At 51.9% G+C, this 21,640-nt stretch overlaps 1 protein-coding gene across 5 annotated transcripts in view; it reads left to right on the top strand.

Annotated features, from left to right (window-relative positions):
* Positions 1–17,065, top strand: part of FGD5 (FYVE, RhoGEF and PH domain containing 5) — a 121,756-nt gene extending 104,691 nt beyond the window's left edge. For 4 of the 5 annotated variants that reach the window (XM_070359296.1, XM_070359297.1, XM_070359294.1 and 1 more), the window contains exons 13-21: positions 482–565; positions 2,036–2,115; positions 3,336–3,435; positions 3,669–3,869; positions 5,775–5,904; positions 7,504–7,634; positions 10,313–10,441; positions 14,784–14,938; positions 15,772–17,065. In XM_070359296.1, the coding sequence (XP_070215397.1) occupies positions 482–565; positions 2,036–2,115; positions 3,336–3,435; positions 3,669–3,869; positions 5,775–5,904; positions 7,504–7,634; positions 10,313–10,441; positions 14,784–14,938; positions 15,772–15,808 (1,047 nt within the window). In that variant the 3' untranslated portion in view covers positions 15,809–17,065. The remainder of the gene's footprint in view (positions 1–481; positions 566–2,035; positions 2,116–3,335; positions 3,436–3,668; positions 3,870–5,774; positions 5,905–7,503; positions 7,635–10,312; positions 10,442–14,783; positions 14,939–15,771) is intronic. The other variant, XM_005898789.3, reaches the window with a different exon arrangement.
* The last annotated feature ends 4,575 nt before the right edge of the window (positions 17,066–21,640 follow it).

Here is a 21,640-nt window from a genome sequence, read left to right as displayed (position 1 = left end):
CTGCCCTTACTTCCATCAGTGCAGATGAGCTGTTCTGGAGCTTCATGTACATGTTGTGAAGCCACGTGGACTCCACAGTCCGGCTTCTTCTCGCTGGTGTGTCTTGGAGGCTGAGCCCTGTCGTCAGGCGTGTTCTGTCTGCCCGCTGGTTGCTGTGTGGCTGCGAGCTGTGAACGTGCCGCAGTTCACAGTTCCGTGTCCTGATACCCACTGATAGGTGTTTGGGTTGTTTCCCTTTGGAGTGGTGCTGGATAAACCTCATACCGACATCCCCGTCCCGGACTTCCTGTGGGCATGTGTGCGTTTGCTCCTCTGTGTCCATGTGAAATTGCGGAGAAGGGGTCTCCTGTTTCAGCCCAGAGTGCCCTTGCTCCCCTGGTCCCTGGGAATGCGAGATGCTTGTGTTCAGTGAGGCTCCAGGACATGCCCAGCACGTGCCTTCTGGGCCTAAGACACGTCTGACGGGGTCCCCTCTCCCCAGATGAGTGATGTGCTGCTGTACACGTACCCCCAGAAGGACGGGAAGTACCGGCTGAAGAGCGCATTGGCGGTGGCCAGCATGAAGGTAAGAGCCCAGGAGCAGGGGCCCTGGGGGTGGCGGGGGCCCTGGGGACGAGGAGACACATCCCTGCCTGTGGAACTCACAGCCTGCAGATGAGGAGGACCCCAGCTTGTGAGTTGCCCCAGGATTCTGTCGTCGGGAGCTCAGGGAGGGTGGGATGAGGGAGGGCTGCCCGGAGTGGATAATATTTGGATAAACGCGGAAGAGAGACAAGGAAGGGGGTCCATTGGGGGAGGAGAATGCGGAGAGAGGAAGCAAGCAGACGTGTGTTTATCGATCGTGGTTAAGATATCCGTAATGTACGTTTGCCGTTGGAACCGTGTTTTAACCGTACAGTTCGACGGCATCGAGCGCATTCACGGTGTACCATTGCACCGGCCATCCCCAGCACTCTCTTCATCTTTCCAGTCTGAAGCTCTGTGCCCTTAAACTCTTTAATTCTCCCCCTCTCCTCCCCCAGGCATTGGCAACTACCATTCTACTCTTTGTCCCTATGAACTCAGCAGCTCTAGGGACCTCATATAAGTGGACTCCTAGGCGATGCTTGTCCTTCTGTGACTGGCTTACTTCACTTAGCATAACAGCCTCAGGGTTCGTCCACGTGGTCGCAAGCGTCAGAACCTCCTTCCTTTTTAAGGCCGAATAGTGCTGCATCGTGGGTGTAGGCTAGCCCACACTTTGTGTACCCATCGTCCATCCGTGGACACTAGAGTGGCCTCCACCTTTTGGCTGCTCTGAGTAACGCACGCGAGTGTGCAAATGCCTGTTCAAGCGGCAGCTATTTCTTAAGAGAGGCCGGCTCAGCTGGACAGTCTCGTGGGTGAGCTTGGAGAGACAGGACGGTGTGACCGGGTCAGGTGTGACCTCACTCAGTGTGACCAGGGTCCCAGATACGGGGCTGGTTGGAGCTGATGGGGATTTTCAATGAGCCGGGAGTTTTAGGAAGGTAATTCCCGACCATCGTGGGGACTGGGTTAGAAAGGGAAGCACCGAAGTGGGGGAATGGGGTATGTGCGGGCTGTCACTTGGGAGGGTGGAGGGCTGGAAGGGAGGAAGAGCTGAAGGCGGCCTGCAGGGGGCTGTCTCCCTCCCGCGGCCCCGACCTGGAGAAGGGTGACCCTGCTGACCCGGGAGGGTCTTCCCCTTTTGGGCCAAAGCATCCGTCCGCTCAGGAGTCTGACAGAGGCCGTGCTGGAGGGTGCCCACTGGGCAGGTGCTTGTCCAGCACAGTGGGCTCCGAGAAGGATGCCTTCCTGGGGGTCAGCGGGTGGCCACAGAGTCAGAGTCAGCAGCTGGGCTCCCACTGTGCACACACGCACACAGAGACACACACACATGCACACACACAGACACACACACCCCATCTTCCAGGTGAGAAAGGTTTGCCCTTCGCAGTGAGGAAGCTCAGGCTCAGAGTTGGGCGGTGGCAGGACCCCTCCCGTGCCCATCCTGAGGGCCGCTCCTGGTTTCCAGGTCAGCCGCCCTGTGATGGAGAAAGTGCCCTACGCCCTGAAGATCGAGACTCCCGAGTCCTGCCTGACTCTGTCTGCCAGGTATGAGGAAAGGAAGGACCGGGGGAGTGTGGGGCAGGATTTCGCACGTGGGAAAGGTTGGAATCGCAGACGCTGAATGTGTTGTCAGTTTTATTTTGGTGTCCTTTTTGGGTAAATGACTTTTGTTCCGTTATTTCTTGTCCGGTTTTGGACAGTCATGTGGCGAATCTGATAAAACCATGGCTTCTCTCCCCAGAAAACATGTGCATACACATAAAATTTTACGTGGAATCTCAGGGGTTTCCAGAGCCCATTGCTTAAATATAACAATATCTCCTTGTTGTAAAACTCTACGAATCATTGGGTCTTTGCAGCAGTAAGAAAGGTCAAAGCCAGTGAAAAGTGCATGGTGCACCTTAGCTCGTAAAATAGTCTGTGTTTAGGCTGCCAGATCTGGAGAGTGTGAGAAACATCAGAGGTGAACACTCATCGATTTATTTTCCCTTTTACTTTTTTGGGGGTGAGGCCTTTCTATCAGAGATGGCTGTTTTTTCCCAGGCCCTCAGGCTCTGCCCTGGGGTCCCCATTTTGTTGGTTTCTGGCAAAGAAAGAGTCCCCCTGCCCTTTTTCCAGGAGAAGACCAGCTGGAGCTGGGATAGGGGCTCGGGGCTCAGAAACCAGGAAGGGGGCTTCTGCCAGGAGCTGCTCTAGGCACGGTGGCAGGGTTGGAGCGACATCTAGTGGGCTCCGTGAGAATTTCCACCTGGCGGCTGCTCGGGGGCATTGCCTCTCAGGAGACCCTGCCAGGCCCAGAGGGGAAGGTGGGATGTCTGCGCTCTGAATGAGTGAATGACTGGGAGGGCGTGTGGGAAACTGAGGAGGACAGAGAGAATGAGATAGTGACAGTTGCCAGCATCTGCCCACTGCCCCCCAAGTGGTGCCTGGCTCTGTGCCCCCGGCCAGCACACCCCTCCGAGAGGGTGGGACCCCTTGCTTCTGCAGTGCTTTGTCATTGGCAGAGTCCTCCACCCCCACGTGTCATCTGGTCCCTGCAGCCGCCCTGGGAGTTAGAGTGTTTGATGTTCCCACGTTTACAGGCCAGGCCCAGAGACACCTCACAATCGAGGCTGCCTGCTTGGAAGCAGACATGCCGCTGTGCAAGTCTGGCGGGTGGCCGGGCCGGGGTTTCAGGTGTGGGGTGGGGCGTGGCGGGGGCTTCGGGGACGTGGTCTACCCCGAGAGGGTGCATGGCCCTCGTTCAATCAGGCTTGTACCTGCAGCTCCTGTGCGGAGAGGGACGAGTGGCACAGCTGCGTGAGCCGGGCCCTCCCCGAGGACTACAAGGCCCAGGCGCTGGCCGCCTTCCAGCACAGCGTGGAGGTGAGCGGGCCTCCCTGGGCCCCCGCGCACCCGCGGGGTCGAGCACCTCCTTCCACCGGGGCACCACTGGGTCCTCCCCGCGGCCCAGCTCAGGGCGGTCCCCGTGCAGCCCAGAGCCTGGCCCCTCCGGCCCATTTCTAACTGAGCTCGGCGCCCTGGAGGGTGCGGTGGGGGGGTGGGGTGTAGAGTGGAGTCCACCTCACCCCTCTGTACACACACACACCGCCCTACAGGAAGGGGGGCGCCGGCCCAGCTGGTCTCCTGACCCCGCTGCCCGCCTGACTCCGTTGCTCCAGATACGGGAGAGGCTGGGGGTCAGCCTGGGGGAGAGGCCCCCGACCCTTGTGCCGGTCACGCACGTCATGATGTGCATGAACTGCGGCTGCGATTTCTCCCTCACCCTGAGGCGCCACCACTGCCACGCCTGCGGCAAGGTGAGGCACGGAGACGTGCGCGAGGGGCTGGGGACCAGGGGGGTGTCCAGCGGCTGCTGCGGGTTGGGCCCAGGGTGGGGCGTGAAGTTAATTCACCTTTTACTGATGCCCTCCCACCAGGGCTCCAAACCCAGACCCGTTCCACTCCACCACCCTGCTTCCCGCAGGAAATTGTAGCGGATGGGGTTGTTCTCCCGGGAGGAAGAATATCCCGTCTTGGTTAAGGGTGCAGGCTCATCAGAAAACAGAAAGCTTACGGCTTGGTGATAATAGTCAGCAGAGTATTGTAGAGACATCCCTGGTGGTCCTCTGGCTAAGAGTCCATGCTCCCACGCAGGGGACAGGATTCAGTCTCTGGTCAGGGAACTAGATCCCTGTGTAACCAAGACCCAGTGCAGCTAAATAAAAGCTAAATTAATTTTAAAAAGCTGTATTGTATATGTGAAAGCTGCCAAGAGAATAGATCTTTAAAGTTCTTAGCACAAGAAAAATAATTTGTAAACTATGTGTGGTGATGGATGCTAGCTAGACATTGTGGTGATTTCACCATACAGTCTCCCTTGATATCCACGGGAGACTGGTTCTAGGATCCTAGGATCCCCGTGGATACCAAAATCCAAGGATGCTCATGTCCATTATTTAAAACAGTGTAACATTTGCATGTAACCTACACACATCCTGTAGCATACTTTAGATCATCTCTATATCGCTTATAATACCTAATGAATAGAAGTGCTGTGTAAGAAGTGAAAGTTGCTCAGTCGTATCTGACTCTTCTGCGATCCCGTGGACTATATATAGCCTGCCAGGCTTGTCTGTCCATGGGATTCTCCAGGCAAGGAATACTGGAGGGGGTAGCCTTTCCCTTCTCCAGGGGATCTTCCCAACCCAGGGATTGAACCCAGGTCTCCCACATTGCTGGCGGATTCTTTTCCAGCTGAGTTACAAATGCTGTGTAAATAGTTATAAATACAGTGTAAATTCCATGCAAATAGTTGGCAGCACGTTTTGCTTTTGAAACTTTGTAGAATTTTTAAAAATCTTTTCGATCCATCATTGGTTGAATCTGTGGATATGGAACCCGCAGACATGGAGAGCCAACTATATTACATACACTGAATCACTGCATTGTATACCTGAAACTATTAATAATATAATGTTATATGTCACTTCTATTGGGCTTCCCCGATGGCTCAGTGGATAAAGAATCCGCCTGCATGCAAGAGACAGAGGAGATGCGGGTTCAATCTCTGGGTCAGAAGGATCCCCTGGAGAAGGAAATGACAACCCACTCCCATATCCTTGCCTGAAAAATCCCATGGACAGAGGAGCCTGATGGGCTGCAGTCCATGGGGTTGCAAAGAGTCGGACATGACTGAGAGACTTTCACTTTTCACACAGAACTTTCATTTTATTAGGTATTATAAACAATTATAGGTATTATAATATTAGGTATATAATACATAATATGTATTATAATATTATATTAGGTATTATAAGGTATTTGATATTATATTAGGTATCATATGCTACAAATATGACATTTGGTATTATAAGCTACAGTCCATGGGGTTGCAGAGACTTGGACATGACTGGGCACAAGCATAAGACAAGAAATCATTTTAAAATAATAAAAATATATATAATTTTTTAAAATTATACATTAAATATATATTAAATTTTTAAAAATAAAAACTATATAATTTTTTATATACTATTTTATAATTTTCTATAATTTTTTAAAAAGAAAAACAGATAAGCACCTGCAGAGGAGCATAATAACTCTGCTCAGAGCACGAGGCCCTCGAGGAGGTGGGGGCGGGTCGGCAGAGGGGTCGGACATGGTCCTCTGCTTGGGCCGGGAGGGTGAGACCCTGTGACCCGCGGGCCCCCCATCTCCCCCAGATCGTCTGCCGGAACTGCTCTCGGAACAAGTACCCTCTGAAGTACCTCAAGGACCGCATGGCCAAGGTGTGTGACGGCTGCTACGGGGAGCTGAAGAAGAGGGGCGGGGACGCCCCAGGCATTATGAGAGGTACCGCGGACCACCCTCCGCTTCTTCCCCACACGGCCTTTCCCAGCCGCTTTCTTGGGGGTGTCTGGACAAAATGCTGCCCTCCAGGAGGAGGCAGGGTTTAAACCCTGCTCTGGAGCACCTTCTCCCCGACCGTTGGTTCTGTAGAAAATCCAGAGGTGCCCCCAGAGGAAGGGTTCCATAGCAGCTGAGTCTGGGTCCATGTGTCTGGGATACGTGTCTGTGTGACATGTCTAGGTCCACGTATCTAGGACACGTGTCTGGGTCCATGTGTCTGGGACACGTATCTGGGTGACATGTCTTGGACACGTGTCTGGGTCACGTGTCTGGGTCCATGTGTCTGGGTCACGTGTCTGGGACATGTGTCTGGGTGACGTGTCTGGGTCCATGTCTCTGGGTCACGTGTCTGGGTCCATGTGTCTGGAACACGTGTCTGGGTCCATGTGTCTGGGTGACGTGTCTGTGTGACATGTCTAGGTCCACGTATTTAGGACATGTGTCTGGGTCCATGTGTCTGGGACACGTATCTGGGTGACGTGTCTGGGACACGTATCTGGGTGACGTGTCTTGGACACGTGTCTGGGTCACGTGTCTGGGTGATGTGTCTGGGTCCATGTGTCTGGGTGACGTGTCTGGGTCCATGTCTCTGGGTCACGTGTCTGGGTCCATGTGTCTGAGTGACGTGTCTGGGTCCATGTGTCTGGGTGACGTGTCTGGGTCCATGTGTCTGGGTGACGTGTCTGGGTCCATGTGTCTGGGTCATGTGTCTGGGTGATGTGTCTGGGTCCATGTGTCTGGGTGACGTGTCTGGGTCCATGTCTCTGGGTCACGTGTCTGGGTCCATGTGTCTGGGACACGTATCTGGGTGACGTGTCTGAGACACGTGTCTGGGTCCATGTGTCTGGGTCACGTGTCTGGGTCCATGTGTCTGGGTCACGTGTCTGGGACATGTGTCTGGGTGACACGTCTGGGTCCATGTGTCTGGGACACGTGTCTGGGTGACATGCCTGGGACACGTGTCTGAGACATGGCATGCTGGGTCCGTGCGTCTCCGTGACGAGGCCAGTAGGCAGGCACTCAAATCACTCTGCCCAGCGGCCCTGTTTTCAGGCCTGGGTCCCCTGCGGCCCTCTTGGAATGAGGATGTCGAGATGGAGACCAGAGGCGTTGTGGTCGGGGAAGGGGCTGAAGGTCCTCGGATAGCAGAGCTCGAGGTGGCTGAGAGGGCCTGTGAGCGCCTGTGTTCAGGGTCGGCCAGAGAGGGAGCAGGGTGGATCTTGGGCCTGAAACCAGAGACTCCCCTCGGTCACCTCCACCCCAGGGCTGCCCGGGGCCGTGGAGAGGACTGCTGGCCTCTGTAGACACGGGGAAGAAGGCATAGCCAGCATCGGGAAAGCCTGCCCCCACTCCAGCTCTGTTAGCGGGGCGGGGGGGGCACCCCTTCTCTTGGGTCACACGGAACCCCCACCCCACCCCACCCCACCCCTCGTGGCCGGGTGCCATCTCAGGAGGGCCGGGAGCTCAGGTCTTGGAGGCGCCTGTGTCCCCTGCCATGGGCGCAGACGCTCACCTCCCTCCCCGCGGCTTGTCTTGCTGCAGAGCGGCCCCTGAGCATGAGCTTCCCCCTCTCCTCCGCCCGCTTCTCGAGCAGCGCCTTCTCGTCCGTCTTCCACAGCATCAACCCCTCGGCCTTCAGGAAGCAGAGGAAAGTCCCGTCAGCCCTGACCGAGGTGAGGCGGGTATAGGGCTGCCTTCCTGGGGGCCAAGGGGATTTAGAAGGTTTTGGGTCCTCAGACCCCCTGCCCCAGCCGGACCAGGCTCTTGAGGACACGTTAGAGAGCATCCCTCATGGGAGGCGTTCTGGCTCGTGCTCACAAAGGCCGCCCTGAAGCATAGGCCGTCTCCTGGGTGTGACCGAGAAGACCCCCGCTGGTGGCAGAGAACAGGAGCCCGAGTGGCTGTCAGAGGTGCGGGGAGACACGTCGGCCCCCCAGCCTTGACCCATCCCCAGATGCACACAGCGCTGCAGCACTTGGGTCTAAAGCCGCTCGGCCTGGCTCAGCCCTCCCGAGTCTGGTCCCCTCAAACCTCATCCCTGTCTCATCCTGGGGATCCCACACAGGCTCAGGTGGTGGGCCTCCTAAAGGCTGTAGGACTCTTTCCAGGAAACCTCAGAATTAGCCCAACTCAATTCCTTTCTGCAGACAGAACCAGATTATTGACTGTATTCTAATCATAACCACAAACAAATGTGTGCCCGTGAATATACAAGCCGTCAAAAGAAGACTGAGCAGCTGTTACCAAGTATTTTTAAATATTCATTATTGAATAGCAGGTGGCAAGGGTCAAAAAGTGTTAGGGATGAAAATTTTAAGTGAGTATGGTTCTATCCATTAGCTTGATTCCTTTTGTATTTTAAAAATCGTGGAAGTTAACACTTACGTGATAACAATTTTTTTTTTCAAAAGGACAGAAGAATGTGTGATGAGAATTGAGTTTCTCTCTCTCCCTCCCCAGACTCCTTCAGTCCCACCCCTCAAAGTTAACTGCCGTCAGATTTCTTACGGATGCTTCCAGAAATGTTTATGCATATACATAATTAAGATAGACGATCATAGATCCTTTTTTTAACTCAAAAGATGATACTCTGAATCTTCCATACATTTCTTTCACTTTATCTTTGATATCATAATTTCACATTAGCTTGTCCACACAAATCTCACACTTCTTACACTGCATGGCTGTCTCCTCACTTATTAACTAGTCTCTTGCCACAAATTGAGAAAAGACCACCCTCTCACTCCCACAGTCCTGTCAACAGGAGCTGAACTCACGGAACCTGAGTGTGCCATGGGTACAGAGTTTGAGAACCACTGTTCTCACCTTTCAGGCATCAGGCCACCGTGATCCAGGTGCCGTGTGGACCTGCCCCAGGCCATGTTGGCAGGTTTTGCCCTAAGCAACACCTTTTTATTACTCAATGCGGACTACACCGTGGGCTCCGCAGCAGCCCCAGGAGCAATGTGTCCCCGCCTCCCGCTACTCTCTCCCCCGCCCCCAGGAGCCCCACCCCAGCAGTGAGACCTGCTTCCCAGGGGACAGTCTGCTGGAGCGCTGTCCCGGGAGCATCAGATGGGGTCAGATCGCAGACTCTGGGAGCTGCTCCGGCAGGTCAGCTGTGGGGAGAGGAGGCTTGTCCGAGTTAGAGGGGTCCTGGGGACCCAAGAGGGGCAGGTTCCTTGCCCGGTACTTCTCAAAACACCTGGCTGGTTGTAGCTTCCTCTGCCTACGCTGGAGTTCCCTGACCTTGAGAACATTTGCCAAGAGCTCTGAGTTCTCGGCCTCTCTTCAACTAAGTCAGAACTTCATCTTTGGTAGATCCCCCCCCACCCCCAGTTCCTCTGGGTCTCAGTTTCCCCACCTATGAACTGAGAAAGTCAGATGACATTATTTTGTAACCTGGCCTTCTTGCTCTTGTATTAAGGTGAATGTTTATGGAGCACTTAACTGTGGGTCAGGCACTGTATCTGACCGGTACCTGTCTGACGTCCTTTGATTCCAGTTTAACTAGTCAGGACACTGAGACGTACAGGAAGTAAGTGGTCTCACCTCACCCCTCTAGTGATTGCTAGGGTCTGTGTTGGAACCCGAGATGGGTCTTACTCCAGGCCTGTGATCTTAGCCCCTGTGAGAGGCGTGTTCAAAAGACCACACCATTGATACTACTGAAAGAAAGTCAAGTCGGTCTGTGTCCCACTACAGACCCCGTGGACTGTAGCCTGCCAGGCTCCTCCGTCTGTGGGATTCTCCAGACAAGAGTACTGGAGTGGGTGGCCATTTTCTTCTCTAGGGGATCTTCCCAACCCAGACATCAAACTCGGGCCTCCCGCATTGCAGGCAGACGCTTTACCCTCTGAGCCACCAGGGAAGCCCCGATGCTACTAAGAGGTGTTAACAAACTCATTAGGCAGGAGATCATACAACCTTTTAGGGAAACAACTTAAAAAAGAAAGGATCCCCTCTTAAATGTGAGGGAAAAAGTAAGCTGAAAAGCATAAGAACCAGTTTTATGAGGAAGAAACTTTCACCCAGATAGATACCTGCAGTTCTGTGATTTGGGGTCCTGGGCTGAGACGAGAGAACCAGGAATCTGCCTCACCGCCAGAGGGCAGCCTCCTGCAGGCACTTTTCGACTCTCGGGTCTCGGGTCCCTTCGTCAACCTTGTCTCTCAAACCCGGCCCCGTCATGCGGCCTTTGAGGGGCCGGATGCACCGCGAGACCACCCGAGCGCCCCGACTCCAGAGCGGCACGAATGCCCCGCCGGCCGGTTTCAGTGTCATTTAGGTCCCGTCGGAACCGTGTCCACCCGCCGGAGCCTTGACCGCCCCGCTTGCTTCCCTCCGCCAGGTGGCCGCCTCCGGAGAGGGCTCCGCCATCAGCGGCTACCTCAACCGGTGTAAGAAGGGCAAGAGGCACTGGAAGAAGCTCTGGTTCGTCATCAACGGCAAAGTGCTCTACACCTACGCGGCCCGTGAGGTAGCGTGGTCCCGCCTTCTCTCCTCTGCTGTCGGGGGCCGGGGGTTAAGCGTCGCCTCACACCGGCCGCGTGGGGCTGGGCGCGCCGCGGGCCTGCGTCTGGCCCCCGCTCGGCTGCCACGGCGGGCAGGTCTTCTCTGAGGGCGCCACGCGGGTGCACGGCCACGCGTCTGTCTCTCCGAGGAGCCGGCCGTCCCCTTGTGGGCCCAGGTGGTGCAGCGGGCAGGGCCGGTGCCGCGAGGCCTTGGCACGTCCCCGGGGTGGGTGGGGGGCAGCAATCGAGGGCGCTGCCTCAGAGAGAGCGCCTTTCTGCCCTCCGCTTCCGTTGTTCGCGCGGGAACCCAAGAGCCTGAGGAAAATACCGTCCTCTGTGTCTGTGCACCGGCCAGGGAACCGTATTGCTTCGTGCATGGCAGCTCTTTACTAAAGAAGCCCGACGTTCATGTGTATCACAGCATCTTAGACTTTCATCTGCTACAATGCAGCGGGGAGAGGGTCCTGGTGCAGCCTGCTTCTGCAGCAGAGAGGCGTGAGCGCGGCTGCGCGGCAGGGGGCGCTCTGGTCCTGGCTCGGGCTGAACCCGTGGGATACAGAGAAAGATTTACCAGGTCCAGACCCCGCTGTCTATCTGATGGTTTCCGCAGGCGAAATCCGCTTTGGAAAACGGGCCTTCAATGCATTCTCCCCTCCTGCAGAGGGTGAGCACATTCTCCCCACGAGGATGAGCACATCACCACAGGGCGGGCCCTTCTCCCCTGACCACGGGTGCTGGCGACCGGGCAGAAGGCATGTCCCCTGTGGGGGCGTGAAGCTCCCCTCACGAGGAACCTGCAGCTGTGGCGGCTGCAGTCAGCCCCGCCGTCCAGGATCCCAGACACACAGAGGGGACCCCTTGTGGGCCTGAGGGACAGGGGTGCTGTGTGAACTACACCCTCCCCGAGGAGGGGTGGCCTCTGAGACCTGGGTTCTGGGAGAACTGAGTGGACACTTTGTGAGACTTCTTCACAGCAGCGCTTGAGGGGGGTGCACAGGGGTGTGTTGTGGGTCCCCGAGGTGTGGAGAGCACCCAGCTGTCCTGAGAGCAGGCCCTTCCTCCACAGAGCATCTCGTGGAAAACACGCTTGGGGGATAAAAGCTATTGACAGTTAACCGACCATCAGAGTGAGGATCCTGTCTGAGAAAGGAAAAGCCAGACGGTCTATGTCCCGAGCGACGGTTGTTGTGGAAGTGACAGTGTGGGTTGGTTTTCAAAGATGGATTTCAGGATGCTTCCACTTCTTCAGAGAGAGGAACTTGTATAGTTGCTCAATAAGCCTAAACCAGTGACAGGCCAAGCTTTCAAATTCCATCAAAAGACGGAGACTTGGTAACGTGGATGGGCAGATTTCACTGTCTCTACTGCCATGCAGCCCCATCACGTACCCTGAGGTAACCCAAAGCTGATGTAACTTGCTACTCAGCATCAGCCCTGGGAGAGAGTGCTTGTCAGAAATATATAGGAATCTTTTACATTTTTCCAATATTTTGTTATGTAGTTAATATATTATTACAAAAAATTTCAAACATAAAGAAACGGAGGAATTTTGATTATACAGTTAACATTTTACTGTAATCAAGTATCTGTTAGTCTCTCGTCCATCTTGCTTTCTGATGCTTTTCAAGTATAATTCCCCCTGAAAAGCGAATGTGAAAGCCACTCAGTGAAAGTGGAAGTCGCTCAGTCCTGTCCTACTGTTCACGGCCCAGGCCAGAAAACTGGAGTGGGTAGCTGTTCCCTTCTCCAGGGGATCTTGCCAACCCAGAGATCGAACCCAGGTCTCCCACATTGCAGGTAGATTCTTTACCAGCTGAGCCACCAGGGAAGCCCAAGAATACTGGAGTGGGTAGCCTATCCCTTCTCCAGGGGATCTTCCCAACTCAGTAATCAAACCGAGGTCTCCTGTGTTGCAGGCGGACTCTTTACCAACTGAGCTGATTCTCCCTAAGAGTTCAATATTTGTGTATCTTTTTTTTTCTTTTGAAGTACAACTTTTATATGAGGAAGTACACCAATCTTGATACTGTTTGTTGAGTTTTGACTTAAGCATACCCCTGTAAATCCTCACCTCACCCCCATCCCTAGAGGCAACACGCTAGGTTGTATTTTTTTCCTACCGTATGTTAGTTATATCCTTTAGATCTTCAGATAAATGGAATCGTGCGCGATTTTTCCACTCAACACAGTGTTTTTAAGTCATCCATATTGTTGCGTACAGTTGGTCACGCCCTTTTGTGGCTGAGTAGTATTCCATTTTGTGAATATACCTCTTTGTTTATCCATTCACCAGTTGAAGGACATTTGAGTTGTTTCCAATTTGAGGTGATTATGAATAAAGCCAGTTTAAACTTTTGCATACAGGTTTTTGTGTGAAAATAGGTTTTTATTTTGCCTTGGGTGAATACCTAGGAATGGAATTTCTGGATCACAGAACGATATACATATGGTCTTTCAGAATTTACCGGGTAGTTTTCCAAAATGATGTGGCATTTTACAGTCTCTGCAATGATGTAGGTAAATTTGGGAGTTCTGTTTGCTCCACCTTTGTTAACACTTGGTATTGCCAGGCTTTAATTTTAGCCATTCTGGTGAAAGCGTAGTAGTATCTTAATGTGGTTTTAATACTTTATAGTAAGCCTTGTGTAAGTCCTCCAGCTTTGTTCTTTTTAAAGGTTGTTTTGGGTCTTTTGTGTTTCCATATAAATGTGTCAATTTCAATAAAAATGACTATTAAGATTATGACAGGGATTATTGAATCTATATATCTATCTGGGGAGAATTGACATCATAGCCATATTGAATCTCCCAATCCATGAATAATTCATTTATTTAGTTCTTTAAATTCTGCATTTAATGTTTTGTACTTTTTAGTATAGAGATTCTTATACTTCTCTCATTTCTGTTACCTTTATTCTAAGTACTTTATTTTTGGATGCAGTTTTGAGTGGAGTTTATTTTCTAGTGTTCACTGATAATACAAAAATGTTTTTAAAAGACAACAATTAATTATCCTGTGACATCGCTAAATTCATTATTAGTTCTAATAGTTGTTTGTAATCAAACGTGTCCTTTTTACGCACAGGTAGTTTTGCTTCTTCTTTTCTGATCTTGATGTCTTTTATTTCTTTTTCTTGCCTTAATGCGATGACTAGGATCTCCAGCGCAGTGTTGAATTTAATTGGTAACGGGCAGTGCCCTCTTGCTTCGTGTCAGTCTTGGGGGAAAAGCATTAAGTATTTCGCTATTGAGTATGATGTTATTGGTGGGTATTTTATAGATACTCTTTGTCAGATGAAGGAAGTTCCCTTCTGTTTGTTTACTGGCTGCACTGCGTCGTCGTTGGTGCACGAGGGCTTTCTCTGTTTGCAGGGAGCGGGGGAGCTGGATGCCGTGGCTTCTCTGGTTGCAGAGCCCAGGCTGTAGGCGTGCAGGTTCAGTGGTTGTAGCACACGGGCAGAGCCGCTCTGTGGCATGTGGAATCTTCCTGAAGCAGGAATCAAAGCCATGTCCCCTGCATTGGCAGATGGGTTCTTATCCACTGTACCACCGGGAAGACCCAAGAAGTTCCTGTCTATTCCCTAGTTTGCTAAGGGTTTTTATCATGAGTGGATGTTGAATTTTGTCGAATGTTTTTTCTGATCCAGCAGTCTTAAAAAGTTGATTGCCTTTTATACACAAACTGAACTCCCCCTTCTCTCCTACAGTCATTCTAATGTGCTTAACCACTTATCTCTGTTCACGTACGATCTTATGGTTGTATGAACGTGTATTTGTGCATAAATATGGGTGTGTTTATTATAAAACGCTCTTTATCTACATATAAGAAGCTCGCTCTTTTTCCGCCCAACTCCATGATTTTAAGCACGGACGCCCTGAGTGCTCCATATTGAAGCACTGTGAAAGAGACCATGGCGGGCTGAGCACAGAATACATTAACAGGAGTAATGACAGTGGAAAATCTGAGTCACAGACACACCAAATCAGTGGAAGGAATGCGCAGTTTTACGGGTTCATGAGTTCCAGTGCTGGCCCTGCCCCTTCCACACTGTGTGATCTTGGGGCATTATTTACCTTCCCTGAGCCTCAGTTTCTTCTTAGCATGATGGTGACACCTTCCATGACCGTCAAGAAGATTAAACAAGATAACGTGGAAGTCCCAGGACTCTGTAAACGCTGTTACAGAATGTTAAGTCTCCCTCCTCGTGACTGGTGCTGGCAGGAAGTAGGGGTGAAGAGCATGGATACTCAGCTGCTGATGGGCGTCTTGCCATGTTTAACGTCCTTTTCCCCTCTGCCTCTCTGCAGGACACAGTGGCCTTGGAGAGTATGCCCCTGCTTGGCTTCACCGTTGCGTCAAGCAAGGAGGAGGGCAGCAGCGAAGCCAGCCCTACGTTTCATCTTTACCACAAGAAAACCCTATTTTATAGCTTCAAAGCCGAGGATAGCAGTTTGGCTCAGAGGTACTCAAATAACTAGTCCTGGGTTCCCCCCTCTCCTCTCTCAGAAGGGAACCAGCTGTCACCCTGGGCTTTGGCTTCTGTTCTCCAGCCCTCCTGTCCTGTCAGGGTCCCTTGGGCCACAGCAGAAGAGCAGATTGAAGTTCCCAGGCAGACCTCAGATAGACTGTGGGTGGGGTTCCGGACCACGCAATGAAGCGCATGTGGCAGTCAAGGGAGTCCCAAGCTTTTTGGTTTCCCAGTGCATACACGAGTTGTGTTTATCCTGTAGCCTGTTAACTGTGCAGTCGTGTTATGTCTACAAAAGTATGCGTTCCTTAACTGGAAAATGCTTTATTGCTAAAAGTACTAACCATCATCTGGGCCTTTTAAGAGGTCATAATCTTTTTGCGGTAGTAACATCAAAGACCACTGGTCACAGATCACCACAAGTCGACTAACAATGGAGAAGTCTGAAATACGGTGAGAATTGCCAAAATGTGCTGCAGAGACACACAGTGAGCGAATACTGTTGGGAAGATGGTGCTGCTTGCTAGACTTGCTGGACACAGGATTTCCACAAACCTTCAAATTTAGAGAAAACGCAGTGTCTCTGAGCACAGGAAAGCAAAGCATGATAAAGTGAGGTCCACCTGTATTATGGCTCACCCATACAGGCGTGCATTGATTCAGCAACTGTGCACTGCACTCTGGGCCTTTTGCTAAATGCTAGGCAAGCACACAGAATGGGACCTGGTCGCTCACCTTGGATTAGTGATACCGTTGTCTCATCACTCTTGGGTTCCGTGACCAGAGTTCCAGGCAGAACCGAGTGTCTCCTCTCTTCTGTGTTGCAGGTGGATCGAGGCCATGGAAGATGCAAGTGTGTTATAGCAGTTACCTAGCATGTGGACTCAGAGCACACTCTTAGGTTGATATGTGGACCCTTCCAGAAGCCAATCCGTGTCTCCGCCCGTCCAGACACATCTGGATTCAGCGCGGGGCCTGGCCTTCTTGGCTGTCATCCCCTCTCTCACACCTTCACCAGTGGACCCCTTAAGGGATATCTGGATTCAGCGCGGGGCCTGGCCTTCTTGGCTGTCACCCCCTCTCTCACACCTTCACAAGTGGACCCCTTAAGGGATATTTATGGACCTTTTCTGTCTCTGTGTTTTCCACCCTCCCCACTCCAGCGTAAACTATTTCCCTTTCCAGTAGTGTGTTAAAATTTAGTAACATGAAGACGTGGAAACCAGTAGAGAAGTACGTTGTAGAACTGCAGGCTTCTTAGTAGAAACAAGCTTTTACAGTTTTTTTTTACTCCTGGTAAACATGATCGCCTTTCATGTCGTTGATGTCGGTGCCTCAGGTGAAATGAAAAATCAACCAGTAAATAACAGCTACTCTCAACAAAAAGCACTTTATTTTACTGAGCAGCAACCTCCGGTTTGATTTCCCCCCCCACCCCAAGGGACTTCTGTAAGTCAGTGGTAGATGGAGTCCTGTGGACTAATTTGCCACCAGCACTGGCTGTGGTGCGTCAGCAGGTAACACCGGGAGGGTCCCCCTGGCCTCGGAGGGCGCAGGGCCAGGCAGCCCCGGAGCAGAAGCGGAGGACTGTCTCCTCCAAGCAAGCACTCACCCTGCAGACCGACGCGGCTTCCGAAAGGAGGAAACTGCCTCCTCCCTGTGGCGGTCCTGACACCTCACCAGTGCTGGAAACTCGGCTGCTGGCAGACCCGGTCCCCACCCTGGAGGCCACTGCAGACCCTCCCGAGAGACGGGGTCTGCTTTAATTTATTGCGTGCCTTCCTGAGTTTACCCCGCACAGGCCGACAGCGATGTGCTTGTGAGAACTGTCCTTGTTTTCCACATCGTGATCCTTCTGCTGTATTCCTGAAGCCTTGAAAGAGAGGAAAGGAGAGAAGACAAGATGCGATGGGAAGCTGAATTCGTGGTGTTGGCCAGTGGCTCTGCACACAGTTGAGGGAGCCTAGAATTGTGGCTTGAAGATGCTCTGTGGGTGCCTGGGGCTTGGTCCCTTCCCGCTGATGACTGCTGCTCACGATGCTGGACGTGTTTTTACATAAGGCAGAGTGGCGGGGGGCTTCCTTGTTACTCTCATCGAAATAAAAAGCAATCATATCATTTTCTGATGTCTGTCCCCACCTTCCTGTTGCCCTGTTCCCTAAAAAAAAAAAAGTCAGTTGCTAATCAATGTTTTATAAAAAGCACATCTCCAGGAATTAGCTTACATTAAATATTTTCAGGGGAATTTTTTTTTCTAGTTTGCAGTTCTTCTTTAAAAATGTTTGGTTAAACATCTTGAGGACCCAGACTAAGTGATGAGAGAGGTCTTCTTGTTAATTTTTGAGGACTTAACTCCCATGGAATCATCTTCACCATCAGGCATATTGAGACGGGCCTTCTAGACTCTTTGATCCTTTAAAAAGCACAGCAAGGGACTTCCCTGGCGGTCCAGTGGCTAAGGCTCCAGGCTTTCAATCCAGGGACCTGGGTTCGATCCCAGGTCAGGGAACCAGATCCCATGTGTTGCAACTAAGAGTTTGAATGCCACATCTGCAGGCTGCAACGAAGCTCTAAGGTCCTGCCTTTACAGCTAAGACCTAGTACAGCCCAATGAATAAATAAATATTTTAAAATTTTTAATAAATTTTAATTTAATTTATATTTAATTTAATTAATATGTATATATTTTTTAAGTGCAGCAGGACTTCAGAGAGGAAGTGGGCACTTCCCCAGCCTGCCTGTGCTGCGGCCCCGTTATCAGTTTCTGAGCTCCAGGGAGAATTATGTGTCCGGAAGTCCCTTGAAGGTTTCTTCCCCCGAGTGACATCCTATTTCTGATCCTCTAAAGGAGCTGTGACAGGGCTTTTTATTCTCGGTGAATAGTTGCCCCTGATAGAAGCCCGGGTTGTAGATAGAACACACTGGATGGGTCTTGTAGGAGGGAGCCACAGAGGTCTTCCACAGCTCCTGTGTGACGGGGCCCTGACCCGCCTGGTTACCTGGGCGCCTTGTTTTCTTCTGTGTTCCCCCTAATTCTCAGTGGACTCATTTCATCGGATTTCTACTGGCCCACTTTTTTGTTGTCCCTCGCCCGCCCCTGTCTCTGTCCGACTTGCCTTACGTGTTCATGTCACTGTCTGTCCGCTGGGTGAGCCTGGAGTAACTCAGGGGAAGCCACCCACTTGGCTGATGGCACTTCTCCCTGGGCCGGGAGGCTGGAGGAGCAGCTGCCCACGGCCCCCCAATTCACTGCTTCTCCGCCTGCCCGCCGGGGGTGCCAGGCAGCCCCTCCAACATGTCCCCAGCAGAGTGCATTTCTAGGGAGGACGCTGTGCTGTGGCTCAGGAACCAGCGGCTCGGAGCCCCCAGGCCTTCACCTATCACCCGGAGACCCTCCCGGCCCCCCAGAGCGTTCAGCGCACACCAGCTGTCTGTCAAAGCGGACTGCAGTCCCCGGCCCTGGAAGGCAGGTAGCACTCTCTTTAACCGTGGCGGTTTCACAGCTTTCCTGAGACCGGGTGCGTCTCTCCAGCCTGGATGGGGCCTCATCAGCAGGAAGAAGTGATTGTGGTCACCGACACAGCGCGCACGGGCACACGGGAACGTCCGGGGACAGTGACTGAGGTCCTGGGTCCCTTAATGGAACTTCTGGGTGTCAGAAATCCACTCTGAGCTGTTCTACTCAGGCTGACAGACTCCCCTGGACGCGGCCTGGGCCGGGGAGGCGTGGGGGCTGACGCCCAGGGGGTGTCGGGGCGTGCACCATGCTCCGGGGCTGAGGTGTGCAGCTTGGAGTCCTTTCTCCGTCTAGTCCAACCTCTCGTTTGATTGACAGTGGAGATGGCGTCGCTGAACACTGAGGCTGTAAATCGTGACGAGGCCACCTGGGCTGGGAGTGCTAGGAGCAGATGGAGCCCAGCTTTCTCTCTGCCTTGAGACAAAGTCAACAACATTCTGGAAGATTCTTCCATTCATGGCTTCAGCCTGGGGTGTGCAGCCTCTGTGAGCAGGGAGGCTTCCGTGCTTCCGTGTTAACTGTCAGTTGAGGGGACAGTTGTGTCCACACTAAGATGTCTGTTTTTCAATAGCAAGGAAAAGGAAACCAACCTCACACTGCGTTAGACAGCTAGGAGATCAGCTCACCCAGAGGAGACGGGAGAGCAGGATGGGTTCAGGGCTGGACAGTGTCTCCCAAGCTCCAGACTTTTTGGGTTTCTCTGACCTACTGTCCATTGTCAGCTTGATTTCAAGGCTGGTTCCCAAGAGGCTGACCGCCGACCACCCCCAGTGGTGGGGGCTATAGCTTTTTCTTAGAAGCACTGAGCGGGCCCTGCACACGGCTGCCGGACCACACTTAGTGAGCTGGTCACTGTGAAGGGCACCAAGGTGACCCGCATAGACCCGTCAGCTGGGGGAAAAGGAGTGGGGTGGGCTGGCTGCTGGGGACTCAGCCCCAGTGGCCACTCTCTGGAGCCACATTTTCTGAAAAGAAGACTGTGGTTTGGATTAGTGTAGTGCAAGGGCTGTGCCTTGCTGTGAATTTGGGTATGTTTTATGGGAGAGTAACTTACATAAGCATTTTTGGGGCATCTGTTGCATATATTGCTATTACTTTCAGGGACTTTGGGGAAGCTGGTTTGATGTTACCTGTATTTTAAGCCGCTAATCAAACAGTTACTGAATCAGCAGCCAACAGCACTGGCCTCTCACAAGCTCCTAGGAGACCTTTGTGTGATTCTTAACAACAAATAATAAATAGCGAGCATCTCGGCATGAAGGACTCTAAGCACCTTAACCCCGCTCCTCCATTTAATCGTCCCAAGGACCCGTTGAGGTGCGTTCTTATTATCTCTGTTTTGCAGATGAGGAAACGGGGGAATAGAGACCTTGTGTCACTAGCCTGGGGTCACACACTCACGATCGGGAAACCTATGCTTATAACTGCTGATACTCTGAGTTATTAATATTTTCTCAGACTTGCAATGTGAAGTCCCTCCTAAAATCAACAGAAAACTCTGACTGCCGTGGACTAATCCGTAGGACCTTTTCCCCAAAGTCATAACACACACGATGCATTTCTTTATCCAGCCATGTACGTAATCCAGTGTTATTTCAGTGTCTAATTGCAACGGTGAATACAGTTCTGTTTTTCTGCAATGATACGGCACAAGGTTGGCTTCAACTTAAGATGGGGTATTTAAAATCCAACTTAATATTTAAAATCCAAAGTACACATGCTTTAAAAAGTTGTAACATTTCATGCTTCTAGTGTGATTCAGTTGACATGTTAGGAGGAACACTCACATATAAAGGATTTTTAAGGCAAGTGATCTTGGGGATTCATCACATGTTTCTCACATAATGGAATAGGTTAGAATTTCTAAGATGTATTTATAAATAATAATCTAAAAATTGATCAATTACTTGCTATTCTCGAACCCTTTGTGAATTTATATCTTGTGGTGAAGTCATGCCTGAAGGCTGCAGTTAATATGTGTCCTGTAAGAACGGATAGGTCTTATTTTGGGGTCGAAGCCATCATACCCTTGCCACTCCAGTTCCTAGGGAGAGAGAACACCTCTGTGTCCCGGGGGGTGGTCATGTCCCCAAGGGACGGGGCTGTTTCCAGAAGTGAAACCAAGCAGGGCACAGTCGGGGGCCTGTCGGTCATGTGAAGCCAGACCAGTATTGTCGGGGTGACCACCCATGTACCACATGTTGCAAACAGAGGCTGGACCACTTTACCAAGGCTGCCCTCCTTGGGGCACGGCAGGTAACATTGGAGGGGGAGCCAGCCCAGGGGACAGCTGTGTAGGTTCTGTGGCCTGAGATGACCAGCATGAAGTGGAGTTCATCCCCACCTTGCCTGCGTGGCCTTGGGCTCCTCTGTGGCTCACCCCTCTCTTCTGGGGTTCCCTTCTCTAGGTTTACAAGTGCCCTCGGGACATTGTGGATGTGCAGGCTGGGGATCTGGGCTTGGGAGGGTCTGGGAAGGTTTTCAGAGTCAAAGCTTGGTCTGTGGGCAGTGACCCCAGCTTGTGGCCAGGCTTGGAGTCGTCAGTGGATAATCAGATTCTGAGCCGAAGAGGAGACCCAAGGGCATCTGGAATGATGTGTTAGGAATGAGGGCTGTCACTGGTACCATGACAAGACTTCAAGGCACCTTTTAGAATTCGACACTGTGCCAGACGATCTCAGGAGGAATACATGGCCGAGGCGGTGGACATCGGAGGGGAAACCAGCCTGACTCTGTCAGACCCGGGACTGCAGAGCCGCTGCCTGGCATGGCAACATCCCCTTCCATAGAACTCTGAGGAGAAGCTTAACGCCCCGTGGCCACCCTCACAGTGTCCTGGTGATCATGGAGCAATTTTGCAGACACGCTGTGTATGTGGCCCAGGTCTCTTCTGTGGACAGGTGGTTGATGATGTCTTACAGTAAAGGGCGTTCTGTGTTGGCAGAGCAGAGTGACAGGTCTCTTCTCTATGCTGATCACCTTTCAAGGGTGATGTTGTAACAGTGTGGGGAACGAAAGAGAAGCTTGGACAAGAGAAAATCTGTATTCAGAAAGCACAAAGCAAAAAAGGGGAAAAAAAGCACCATAAATGAAATTTCTTTTTCCTTGTTTTTCAAACTCTGGAAGTAAGTTACGAAATCAGTGTCATGGATCACAACCAGGACCCCGCCCTGCCTCGC

Source organism: Bos mutus, chromosome 22 (genome assembly GCF_027580195.1).
Source record: "Bos mutus isolate GX-2022 chromosome 22, NWIPB_WYAK_1.1, whole genome shotgun sequence".
Classification (NCBI taxonomy): Eukaryota; Metazoa; Chordata; class Mammalia; order Artiodactyla; family Bovidae; genus Bos; species Bos mutus.
The sequence above is the reverse complement of the archived record's forward strand: the minus strand, read 5'-3'. Positions and strand labels throughout refer to the sequence as shown.